The sequence below is a fragment of the Sabethes cyaneus genome, chromosome 3, assembly GCF_943734655.1.
Source record: "Sabethes cyaneus chromosome 3, idSabCyanKW18_F2, whole genome shotgun sequence".
Lineage (NCBI taxonomy): Eukaryota > Metazoa > Arthropoda > Insecta > Diptera > Culicidae > Sabethes > Sabethes cyaneus.
The window spans coordinates 217,146,594-217,158,996 of record NC_071355.1 but is presented as its reverse complement, the minus strand read 5'-3'; the positions used below and the strand labels follow the sequence as shown (position 1 = coordinate 217,158,996).

The window sequence follows — 12,403 nt, the reverse complement described above, 5'->3', positions numbered from 1 at the left end:
TGAGCGATATCGCACTTTGGATGGTACAATTTTCCTTGCAATTGACAATACATGGATATTTTTTTATTCATTTGGCAAACTATTTCTGGAGGGCGCTACCGACAGATTTTACACATAAAAAATCGATTACTTCCTTCGGGGCTGTTAATCTGTTCTCTCCCAAGTAACAATTTCAGGCTGATCAAACGCTTTTATAGCTGATTTTATTCAACCTGTGACTGAATTATGGTTTAGGTTTAGAAATAAAAATCTTTTTTCAGCCCCTAAACATCTAAATCTGGTGATTTTATCAAGCTTCAGACTTGTTAAAAGCCGCTTTCGAAGCTGCGATGAAGCTTAATAGAGTTTTTTGCGCGCTTTTAAATAGCCAATTTGCGCAATGCTGTCAATTCTATTTTTAGAACGAGAAATAGTTTTGCAACATGCTCTTCCAGCCGCTTAATCAACGATTCATCAACCTTTATGCAACCAAAAAAAAACTATTTTTAAATTTAAAAAAATGGAACGCGTCATTTTTATTTTGCCGTGAACATTGTCGAGCGCGATATTTTTAACTTCGAATAACTTTAATTCGTATAAGTAAGCTAACTAATTAAAAATGCATGTCTTTTTTTCCGGGAATTGAACCCCGCCATCTTTTGATCCATATAAGCACTCACCGTATGATCCGCCCCATTTGCATCTGCAGAACAGACAGTGAAAATATCTTTACACCTGAAGCCTAGCCCGCCTAGCGTGAAGCAGTCGATAATGTCGATAACTGGCAAACTTTTGCTGTCAGCCGAATTGCGAAATTCTATGATCTGACAGTATGTGTGCTGTGAGCCGAAAGAAAACTTGGTAGAAGTTTATAAAGCCACTTTAACACCCTTAAGCAGCCTTCAAGTAGTTTGAAAGCTGCGAGTCTAATGAAAGCTCCCACTCTACACTTTAACACCTTTAAGCAGCCGTAAAACGGTTTGATGTTTATGGCTGTTTAGAAGCAGATTGTTTAGCAAAAAAAATCCGCTATTAAGCTTTTTTATCAGTTTTTGGGAGAGAACTGGTTTGAAAAACTTAAAGTAGCTTGCACATCGCTTATTTAAACACCATTTGAGCGCTTACTTTATGCAGCTTTGATCGCTTTAAACCAGCCCGTAAACAGCCATTGCTCTTGCAATTCAGCTATCATTGTTACTTGGGATAGTTTTGTTTACATTTCGCGCATTTCGCACATTTTTGCTCTCCTTCTTTGGCGTAAACGAAAAAAAGAGCACGGTAGTGTCGCAAGAGAAGAGTGCCAGATTTGATGTATCCAGCTTTTTACGCGCTATAATGGCGGACGTTATAAATTGTGTTCGTAATATTCGAACAGTCTTTTTGACAACTCTGCATCCATCAAAACTGGGCACTCTTCTCATGTACGGCGGTGTTGCTCTTTCTTTCGTTTACGCAAAAGAAGGAGAGCAATAGTTTTGTTTACATTTCGCACATTTTTGCTCTCCTTCTTTGGCGTAAACGAAAGAAAGAGCACAGTAGTGTTGCAAGAAAAAAGTGCCAGATTTGATGTTTGCAGAGTTGTCAAAAAGATTGTACGCATATTACGAACACAATTTATAGCGGCCATCATTATAGCGCGTAAAAAGCTGGATAAATTGTGTTCGTAATATTCGAACAGTCTTTTTGACAACTCTGCATCCATCAAAACTGGGCACTCTTCTCATGTACGGCGGTGTTGCTCTTTCTTTCGTTTACGCAAAAGAAGGAGAGCAATAGTTTTGTTTACATTTCGCACATTTTTGCTCTCCTTTGGCGTAAACGAAAGAAAGAGCACAGTAGTGTTGCAAGAAAAAAGTGCCAAATTTGGATTTGATGTATGCAGAGTTGTCAAAAAGATTGTTCGCATATAGATCATTTTGAGATGACGTCATTTTGCCGTCAAATGACATCACTTGGTGGTTTGCTTACATGTTTTTTGTCACATCCAGCAGTTTCGATTTAAAATTTCGTGGAGGATTACTGCATCAGTTGCTTTAAAATGCATGTAAGGTGCTTTCTCTTAAATAAAAACTATAACTTTTTATCATTACCTGCCGGACAAAGATAGAAAACTCAATTCAAACTTTAACACCATGTAAACAAACCACCAAGTGCTGACAAAAAAGTGTGGTTAGGAGTAGAGTGACTATATACATATACATGACTATATAGTCACTCTAGTTAGGAGCTCCCGTGTAATGATCTATTAGCAACACAATTTATTGGCCTTGCCAGCGTTGAAAGAGATTTCGTAGGCTGCTCGCACTTACAGGAAATCTCGTGTCGAACTGTCAACGCGTGAGTGTTGACAAAAGCAAAAATACTTCCCTTTCTTTTTTTCTCACGCAAAACCCTGAACAATATCAGCCTACGAAATCTTTTTCAACGCTGGCAAGGCCAATAGCGGCCACCATTATAGCGCGTAAAAAGCAAGGGTTTGAAACGAACGTCAAATGCATATGATTGCAGTGTAACCGTTTTTTCTGACGTTTCGGTCCCAGTGACGGCTAACGCTTTATTCAATGGAAATTCTAATTGCCGGCGAACTAGTTGAAGGATGCTCTCTTCACTCCTACATGAGAAAGAGATAGCATGATTACATACCCTTGGTAAAAAGCTGGATATGATAGCCGCCGTCGCTACTATAAAATTAATAAAAACAAACGGAGCAAAACAAAATAATTGTAGTGATTTATGAAAGTACTAAGTTCTACTCTTGATTAGTGTTTGGAGTAAAGTGACACTTATAATTCTCTCGCCTACTACACTACAATAATCAACACCAGTATTTAAAATATGGGAAAAAAGTTTTATTGCGATTTTTGTGAAAAGCATATTCAGCGTGATCCCGGCATCATTAGAAAACACAACGAAGGGATCGCTCACATCCGGAATAAAGCGGCTTATTATGAGAGCCTCAAAGGTTAGTTGTTTTATTCATTTTTATATTCAAGTGGTACATATTTACAAAAAGATTACCAATCTGCATTCTAATTTAAGTATATTTAAAAATACTACATTGCATTACTTTAGAAATGAACTATTCCTACTTTTTATGTTGGATATGCCCGTTAAACGTTAAACGAAATAGTTTGCGATCACACCTAAAATGAAAAACTATATCTTAACAGATCCACAACAAATTCTGGCAGAAGTGAAAACGAAAAAGCCATGTCGCACGCTGCAATCTTCCCAAGTATGTACGTTCGGAGCGATATGTCGTTTCAATCATTACCAACCCGACGAGTTGAAACAGCTGCACGAAAAAGGTTGGTTGTGGTTGTGGTCAAATAACTTATACTCTGCAAACCTTGCCTGACAAAGAATATCAAATTTCAGCTCAAGCGATTCATGGCCAAGAATTGAAACGTAAATCTGATATTATTACCCGACTTGCTGCTGCTGATAGTGCCGTGGAAAAATTTGTCGCAAACCGACAGAAGAGACGAGCAATGTCTGTTGGAATTGAGTATGAGCCATTTTGGTTGCAGTCAGAACCGGAAAGGATGGAAACAAGCTTTCCCCCTTCACTGCGAGCAATAGAGACCACGTTAATCAAGTGCAATCCGTTTACAAGTTGGGGATAAATAAACAATTTTTGTAGTAAAATAGACATCTAAATATTTCATTTATTATTATTACTCCATCTATATCATCTTAAATATGTAATGCGTGATTTAGTGCTTTTGTAGTATGTCCAATGAGTGGATTTGTTAGTGTTTTCATCGGTTGATCACAATTACGACTTTTGAATAGCTTGAATAGCTCATTCTAGTGCTACAAACTAATTTACTATTGTTCATGGCCGCCAGCAAAATTCACAGTTGATACCGTGTTATTTATCTGGTGGTGCTAATATTTTCTTGGAATTGCCATTAAAAAGGATAATGCTGCTACAACTATTGAAAGTCATTCGTAATTAGAAGTAAGAGAAGAATAATAAATATTAAAAATGCTCTACGTAAATATCGATTAGAGGAGAATTGCTATTCAGTACGACAGGAGGGAAAAAAGGAGCTAAGTTTTTTGATTTGATGCCCTGGAAGTAATAACCCAAATGGATCCTCAACATGCGTTAATAAATTAGACCTTTGTTCGATTTTGGATTGATTTTTACATGCACAGCACGCATTTGATAGCTCTGACTCTAGATGAGATAATGATTTATCTTATAATGTAGTAGAAGTCACAGCATTTATTCCATGAACTAATATCGTCGGTGGCAAATCGTATGTTAGTTCAGTTAATAGATCCAGGTAATGGTGAGATTTTTCTTTATAGTCGATTGTGGATAGTTTAGGTGGTGCCGGAAGATACATAAAGGTAACAGCTGTTGCATTCGATTTGTCTCTTATTGTTTGGTTTATCCTATAGAAAACGAACAGTTACTTATTATTAGGCAACTAGACTTATTAGCCGTTTGTTGAAAAAAGAAAAGGCGATTCACTTACCTTTGCATGTATAGCTTTGATCGATTAATGTTTTCTTCTGTCATCGTTTGATGATCATCACTTTTGCTAGTGAATTGCTTGAGAATATTACGATGTCGGGGAAAATCCATGTCCTTGTTCCACTCCGAAATCTACAAGGTAGTAAAAATATTGTACGCTCATTACGCCCAAAACTTATTCAAATACAGTATGAATCAGAACTTTAAACTGTAGTGTGCCTATTAGCACTTCTTCATTTAGGTTAGGCTGGACTGAAATTAAATATTGAACTCACCTGATGTATCGATGCCGATATTCTCAACGATTTTAGCTGTTGTCCTAATCGGTATTCTGCAGGACGTTCCATAGACGTACTGTTCAGTTGGAAAGTGCTACGAAGTTATTAACAAATAAAATTAGCGCTTGTTAAAAGACTGCCAATGCGAAAAATACCTGGACTCAGATGGGGTCTCTGATTCACACAAAAAGACCCTTAGTTCGAGTTTCTTCCATACAGGCAGCATATTTATTATGCACGACAATTGCATCATAAACAACGATACCACATCGAACGGATCTTCGTTTTTCGGTTCGAATAAGTTAACTGGCCAAACATCGATGTAGCGGATGTGATTGCTTCTAGCGATTAACTGCTTATCCAACTTGTGGAAATGTCGACAAAGGCAGATGTTCTTCTTCATCCTAAGAACGTCGTCTATTATTTGGACGTAATCTGTTGCCAGCAGCTGTTTCTGTTCACCATTGTGCCGGTAGGGAAACAGTTTTTTGCCATCACCATCAAACTCACTGGTTTTGTAAGGCGAATTTTCACTAAAAATAAAACAATTAACTTTTTACTCATACAATAAAAACAATGATACTCACTGTTCGAAGAAATCTTTCGACAACTCCTCATCGTAGAATCCAAGTATGATCGTGTTTGGCTTCATTGCACCCATGCCGGATATACGAATAAGATGTTGAATACCTTCCCTAACGCTTCTTGAAAGAGTCAATTCAACAAATGCCTTCACCTTCATGTGATCGATTAGCGAAAGCCATTGCGTATACTCCTCAATTGTGGGATCATTGGAAGAATCAATCTCGGAAAATTCTCCTACTTTCACGTGACCAATCACATACAGGCCACCTTTCTTCATGTCATTAACAAAGTGTATCAATGGGCAGCAGGATCGTGGACTGGACACAAGCAGCAACATCTGGGGTCGCCAAAACTTAACGTGGTCCTTACGTGAGTCCAGCATGAGTAAATATTTTCGTACCTGATGGAACATTAGGGCTTGCGATATTGAACCCCACTGCGCACCCTGTGAGGCCGGAGAAAACAGGTGTAACGCAATAACCAATAGCAAACAGAGAATGACACTAGAAGAAGCATAAATAGGATTGATCACGAACATCATTACTGCGGTTCCAACCAATCCAATAAAAGCAGTATGCCAGGTGAAATATTTATAAGTAGGCCGAAAGTTCGGAGCACCTGTTATTTCAATTCCTAAACAGGCCAGATTTGTGGCCAGGTAGGCTAACATAAATAGAACAGAATTGATTTGAGCGATTGTGTTCAGTGATCCAATCAGCAGGATTGCTTCCACGAGAATCCAACTACCGATGACGGCCGCTATTGGATTGCTTTTGTATGTACCACGAACAACAAAGTTCAGCAATGACCCAAACACCTTGTCCTTTGCAAGCGCTTCTAGTACTCGGCTAGAGCCAATCAAGTTGCTCAATCCAGTAGAGAAAGTGGCGGTTAGGATCCCGATCGTTACAAATGTCGGCCATAAATTTACAGGGCCGAGAAAAAGAAAATTGTTTTGTAACAGAAACCTAGATGTAGTCAGTGCCATTAATACTGATAGCCCAATGTAACATAAAAATGTGAACAAAACCGCCGATAATGTCCCTGCTGGAATGCTTCGTGATGGGTTCTTCAGTTCTCCAGACATATTAGCCCCAGCCATAATTCCAGTTACTCCTGAGAATAATACACCAAACACGACCGCAAAATTTACAACATTTCCGTCGGAGGTGTAATCCTGTCCATACTGGCTGTATAAGTTCTCTTTCAATGTTGTCATATTTAGTCCAGTGTAGTTTCCAATCACTTTATATGTAGCATTTTGCACCAAATTATTTTCTACGGGAATCGCCACTTCGATCGATCCTTTCGCCAAGAAGCTTATGTAGGTTGAGAGTAAACAAACTACTACTACTCCGAGAATCATCATAGACGTTTTAGCGAACATCTCCGCTCCGATGAGAACGACAAGCAACATCAGAGTATTAATCATAGTGCAGTATAAAAAGCGCCACCAGCGACCATCAGGAATTGAACCGGTATCGTGTCCTTCCGACGGTCCAAAATTCTGTATAATACCTTCAGCACAGCCCGATATGGCCAAACCGCACCCAACAACATTGGCCAGAAAAAATAGCGTTCCAATTGAACCACCAAACTCAAGCCCTAGAGTGCGGCTTATCATAACTGAAGTGAAAACATGTTCATATCAATAATCATTCGACAATAAATATTTCCAATGTTTACTCACAGTAAACGCCACCGCCCTCCACGGCACCATTGGTTGATATGGCGCAAACAGACGAAACAGTAAACAGCAAAATTACATAGGCTATTACAAATTGTAGCAGCGTAACATACAGCCCAGCATTTCCAACGATAAACCCTGAACACAAAGAAAGCGATTAAAAAGAATGCTTCAAAAAGAAAACGATAACAACGCACTACGTACCGACTCGAATAAACACTAATGCGCTAAACATCGAAAGCGCGACTGGGCAGAAAACCCCTGCGAATGTACCAAGTGTACGGCCAGCATTTGCTTCCGTATCGGAAATGCTGCCGAATTCCACATATCTCGCCGGATCACTCAGAGCTCCGGGAGTGGTCGATTGAAATAGACTGCCAAATTGACGAATTATGCGTGATGAACTACCATTTCCAGCAGCACCTGTAATGGGTAGCGATTCGGATGATTCAACAGGATCATTGTTGGTGCTTCGGGAATTATTGTTGGCCAGCATCTTTTTGCGACACCACTATGTCTTGCAGACCTGTTCCTGCAATAAGAGAAATGCTATATTGTTATACGGTACCGTTAAGACAGCTGATCGATTATGTTTAACATCGAGTGGTGTGAGTTTGAACTTTGCCAACTGGTAAATGTGTTGGATATCACAGGGAATATGATTCATACAGTAGAGCAAATTAGAGATTTCCTGGAAAGAACATGCGAAGCAAAAATTTAATGGTTTTTAGTAACAAACTTATCATTAATTTTTTTAGCTTTTTCAAGCCGACAGATTGACACCGAGTGTATTAATACTTGATAACAATTACTGTGGTTCCACCCTTTTTGCTTCAGTTCACAAAAGGTTTGCAATCCATATGAATGTACGGAATGTACTATTATGTGGGTGGCAATAATGCTGGACACGTTGATAGTCAAGATTTTTTTATTCATTCACATCGTTTGTTTAGGAAACATATGTAGCTGCAAACGCTTGATCTTGTTCTGCTTAAATTACCTTCTACTGATTAAAAATAATAATTTTAATATATGATTCTGAGAAGCTTTTATAATTCAAAACAGTATCATAGTCTGAGTTTAGAACACAAAACAAGAGAAAAACACTACCACGTATCGATTAAACTCCCAGTTTTGACGAAATGACATACAACCGATAGATATTAATAGCGAAACACTTCTAACACATCAGTATAGAGAAGAACAAACGAAAGCAAAACATATTCCAGTAACGTCCATAATAATTAGCATAATTTGCACTTGACACTTTGACAGCTGTTCTGCTAAATACAATTACAATGGATATTAGCATAGCGAAACAATGTGATATATACAGGTGTGGCAAAGTTGGTTAAGTGGTGTTAGTGCAATGAAGAAATTTCATCATGATGTGAGTGAAATCGTAAATCGACCAATCACGATGAAGCGTGACGTCAAACTCCAAAAACAAACCCCATAAGGTTTTGCAAGGTGACGTCACGAATGAACCGGAATGAACGCAATTCACCCATTTGACATCCACTCGTGGTTTGTTTACTATTTGTTAGGTGAACGCGATATGCATAAATTGAAGTTAAACGTTTTAAAAGCGTATTATCCAGCAGTGTCGCCCTCCAAACTACTCGGAATGGCAGTTTTTGTGCTTTTCTGACTTGCCGTTATGGCCTTAAGCAATATTCACTTTCAACATGTTAACCCACTTTCTAAGTCCATGTAAACAAACCACTGAAGAAGTGAGGTTATGCTCGTCCGTGCAAAACCTTATTGTCCGACGCGGTTTGTTTTTGTAGTTTGACGTCGTTTTCTGATTTTTCGCTACTAATACCATCTAATGTCTTTATCTGCCACACCTTTTTAAGCCTCATTGATAGCGAAACACAACGGCGCAACCAACATACAACCAGTGATGCCATCTTTAATTTTGGAACGTAATGCACAAGGGGCACAAGGTAATGCATTACACTTGGCATTACACACAGAAAAATAATTAAATTTAAATATGCTTACTTTGCACTCAAATCGGTATTCCCGTGCGGGAAGTTAATTTTAGGTAAAAACAAATTACTGTTTTAATTTCGTATAGTTACGTAGCAAAGTAAATTGATATATACCAGGTATATGACAATGCGAGCTGTCATATACACTTTGCACTAACACATCTACACTAGTTCTGAGATTTCGAGCAATTTATATAGAAAATTAGTTAATTTAAAAAAAAAATCGTTGGATACGCAAGATTTGTCTGTTTTTTTCTCACAGCTCTCACAGTTTTTATGTTTATGCTTAGAACATTATTTCTAGTATGTATTTTCATGAATTTAATGAAGCGCAACATACCACATTGCAAGCGGAAAATTTTTCGTCAAAACGGTATCAAGATGTTTCAAAGAAATGTCCTTATATCGCTTTCCTACAAGTAGTAAAACAAAAAAGAAATTCTTTAAAATGCTCGGACTTGATTGTTCAATAAGCAGCATGAGCAACATTGCTATCCGGCCGCGATATTTTTCGTCTGATTTTTGGTAGGCTTTTAAAGTGTTAATTATCATCTAAGACTGTTTTGTAGCAATCTAAGATTACTTTTTATGGTTTTCTACGTAGTGTTGAGACAAGAGCATATATATCATACAACGTGAGCAGGCAAATTTGTGATAAAAAGGTATCATCTTGAAACAATTTACACGTCTCGGATATCGCCGATTTGACTAATCGGACTGAAGTCATTTCAAGGTAGAATTTTCTCATCAATATTAAAAAAGTACTTTCTAAAAATCAAAGCTCTATACGCTTAATGTTTAATGTTGTTGTTTGCCTCATTTTCAAGGTTTTCAAGCACCAATACACATAACTGGAAGCTCTGTTTCGTCCAATGAGGTTTAAAAAGGTGTGGCAGATGAAAACATTTGATGGTATTAGTATCGAAAAATCAGAAAACGACGTCAAACTACAAAAACAAACCGCGTCGGACAATAGACCAAATCATCATACTGTCAATTGACAGATACTGGTGCCCTTGTTTACATTTTGGAAAATTTTCCTTTTCGTTTATAGCGAATGTAGCGTGCGTTTTAACATTTTACAGGCATAATGGTGTTTTAAATTTAGTCCTAATGCTGTTTAAACAACAAACTTGCCGTTTAATAGCTGAAACTTTTTTGGACTCTGCGGTCTGTTTGTAAACAAGGGTGCGAGTATCTGCCAGATGACGTCACCTTAATTTGGTCTATGGGTTTGTTTTTGGGGTTTGACGTCACGCTTCATCACTCAGAATAATCCGCACATATCATATGGAAAATTTCCATATGAAAATCCTTATGATTATTATGTGCCACATATAAACACAATCCGCCCAGAAGTACACATGAAAATTATATGCGCATGAATAGTATGTGCAAATTTTATAGGTAAATTTTAAAAACACATAAAAGGTAACTGTTTGGCACATAAAGTTCATTTACTGGGCACATGGAAAAAATCTATGTGTGAAACACATAGAAACTATAAGAAAAGTTTTTTCAGTGATCGTGATTGGTCGATTTACGATTCCACCCACACCATGATGAAATTTCTTCACTGCAGTAACCAGGCGTATGAAAAGATGCGGCTAACCAAAGTAAATTGATATATACCAGGTATATGACAATGCGAGCTGTCATATACGCTTTGCACTAACACATCTACACTAGTTCTGAGATTTCGAGCATTTTGTATAGAAAATTAGTTAATTTTTTAAAAAAATCGTTGGATACGCAAGATTTGTCTATTTTTTTTCTCACAGTTGTATGTTTATGCTTAGAACATTATTTCTAGTATGTATTTTCATGAATACAATGAAGTGCAACATTCCAAATTGCAAGCGGAAATTTTTTCGTCAAAACGGTATCAAGATGTCTCAAAGAAATGTCGTTATATCGCTTTCCTACAAGTAGTAAAACAAAAAAGATTTTTTTTTAAAATGCTCGAACATGATTGTTCAATAAGCAGCATGAGCAACATTGTTATCCGCCCGCGATATTTTTCGTCTGATTTCTGGTAAGCTTTTGAAGTGTTAATTATCTTCTAAGACCGTTTTGTAGCAATCTAAGATTACTTTTTATGGTTTTCTACGTAGTGTTGCGACGGGTAAATTTATGATAAAAAGGTATCATCTTGGAACAGTGACTTCAACTTAAGGATTTTCAAGCAGTAGCACAAGCATCTATTCGAATAAAACTATTTTTTAAAAGAAGACATCAAAGGCAGATATTCAAGAGCATCATGCAAGCAAAATGTTGGATGGAACGTGTTTTAATTTAAGCAACCGTATACCGTATTGATCGTGAAGTATTAGAAACATTAATTCATTTTTCAATTGCACATCGAAATAGTTAGTCACCCATGTTCTCAAATTTTTTACGCATAATAAAGAAGGCTACAAGTGCAAATGACTTTAAAATATATTCCTTACATTTCATTGTAAATGTTCAAATATTTCTCTGGAATAATATAGCTGCATTCATTAATTACAATTAATTTAGTTTTAATTTTCATGCAAATTCCACCATATTTCAGAACTATTTCTTCTTCTTTCTACACACACTAATGCAACCCTCGATGGTCACATACCTGGTATATATCAATTTACTTTGGCGGCTAACATGTTTTTACGCTTCCTACACGTCCGACACAAAAAGAAAAAAAGCAAAAAAGTAACTTTGTTCGAGCGCTTACCAATACACATTCATCCGAGGCTGAAGTTAGAGCGGCTACTCACAAATACTTTTGGTCCGAAGCAAAGTTTGTTATGGGCTAGATGAGCAATGTAATATATACAGGTGTGGCAATGTTGGTTAAGTGGTGTTAGTGCAATGAAGAAATTTCATCATGGTGTGGGTGGAATCGTAAATCGACCAATCAAGATGAAGCGTGACGTAAAACTACAAAAACAAACCCCATTGTCCGACGCGGTTTGTTTTTGTAGTTTGACGTCGTTTTCTGATTTTTCGCTACTAATACCATCAAATGTCTTCATCTGCCACACCTTTTTAAACCTCATTGCTAGATGAGATGTTGGCTACACGAAAAATGTATGGGAATGACATTTGTGACAGTGGGGTGGCAGCAATGTGATATATACAGGTGTGGCAAAGTTGGTTACGTGGTGTTAGTGCAATGAAGAAATTTCATCATGATGTGAGTGAAATCGTAAATCGACCAATCACGATGAAGCGTTACGTCAAACTCCAAAAACAAACCCCATTGTCCGACGCGGTTTGCTTTTGTAGTTTGACGTCGTTTTCTGATTTTTCGCTACTAATACCATCAAATGTCTTCATCTGCCGTACCTTTTTAAACCTCATTGGGGTGGCAGTAACTAACACCACTTAACCAACATTGCCACACCTG

General features: G+C 37.5%; 2 protein-coding genes across 3 annotated transcripts; one reads left to right on the top strand and one right to left on the bottom strand.

Annotated features, from left to right (window-relative positions):
• Positions 1-2,672: 2,672 nt before the first annotated feature.
• Positions 2,673-3,605, top strand: LOC128740708 (zinc finger matrin-type protein 5). Its single transcript, XM_053836272.1, has 3 exons — positions 2,673-2,941; positions 3,150-3,287; positions 3,358-3,605. The coding sequence occupies exons 1-3, from the start codon at positions 2,815-2,817 to the stop codon at positions 3,603-3,605; spliced, it is 513 nt and encodes a 170-aa protein (XP_053692247.1). The 5' UTR covers positions 2,673-2,814.
• A 35-nt stretch (positions 3,606-3,640) lies between these two features.
• Positions 3,641-8,223, bottom strand: LOC128741354 (solute carrier family 12 member 9). Of its 2 annotated transcripts, none has more exons than XM_053837127.1 (8): positions 8,129-8,223; positions 7,223-7,550; positions 7,022-7,156; positions 5,334-6,957; positions 4,902-5,279; positions 4,744-4,840; positions 4,470-4,600; positions 3,641-4,386 (listed from the first exon to the last, which is right to left on the bottom strand). In XM_053837127.1, exons 2-8 carry the CDS (start codon positions 7,512-7,514, stop codon positions 4,188-4,190), a joined length of 2,856 nt encoding a protein of 951 aa, XP_053693102.1. In that variant the 5' UTR covers positions 7,515-7,550; positions 8,129-8,223; the 3' UTR covers positions 3,641-4,187. The 2 variants fall into 2 exon arrangements, with proteins under 2 accessions (XP_053693102.1, XP_053693101.1); XM_053837126.1 differs by lacking the exon at positions 8,129-8,223 and adding an exon at positions 8,019-8,114.
• Positions 8,224-12,403: the final 4,180 nt, after the last annotated feature.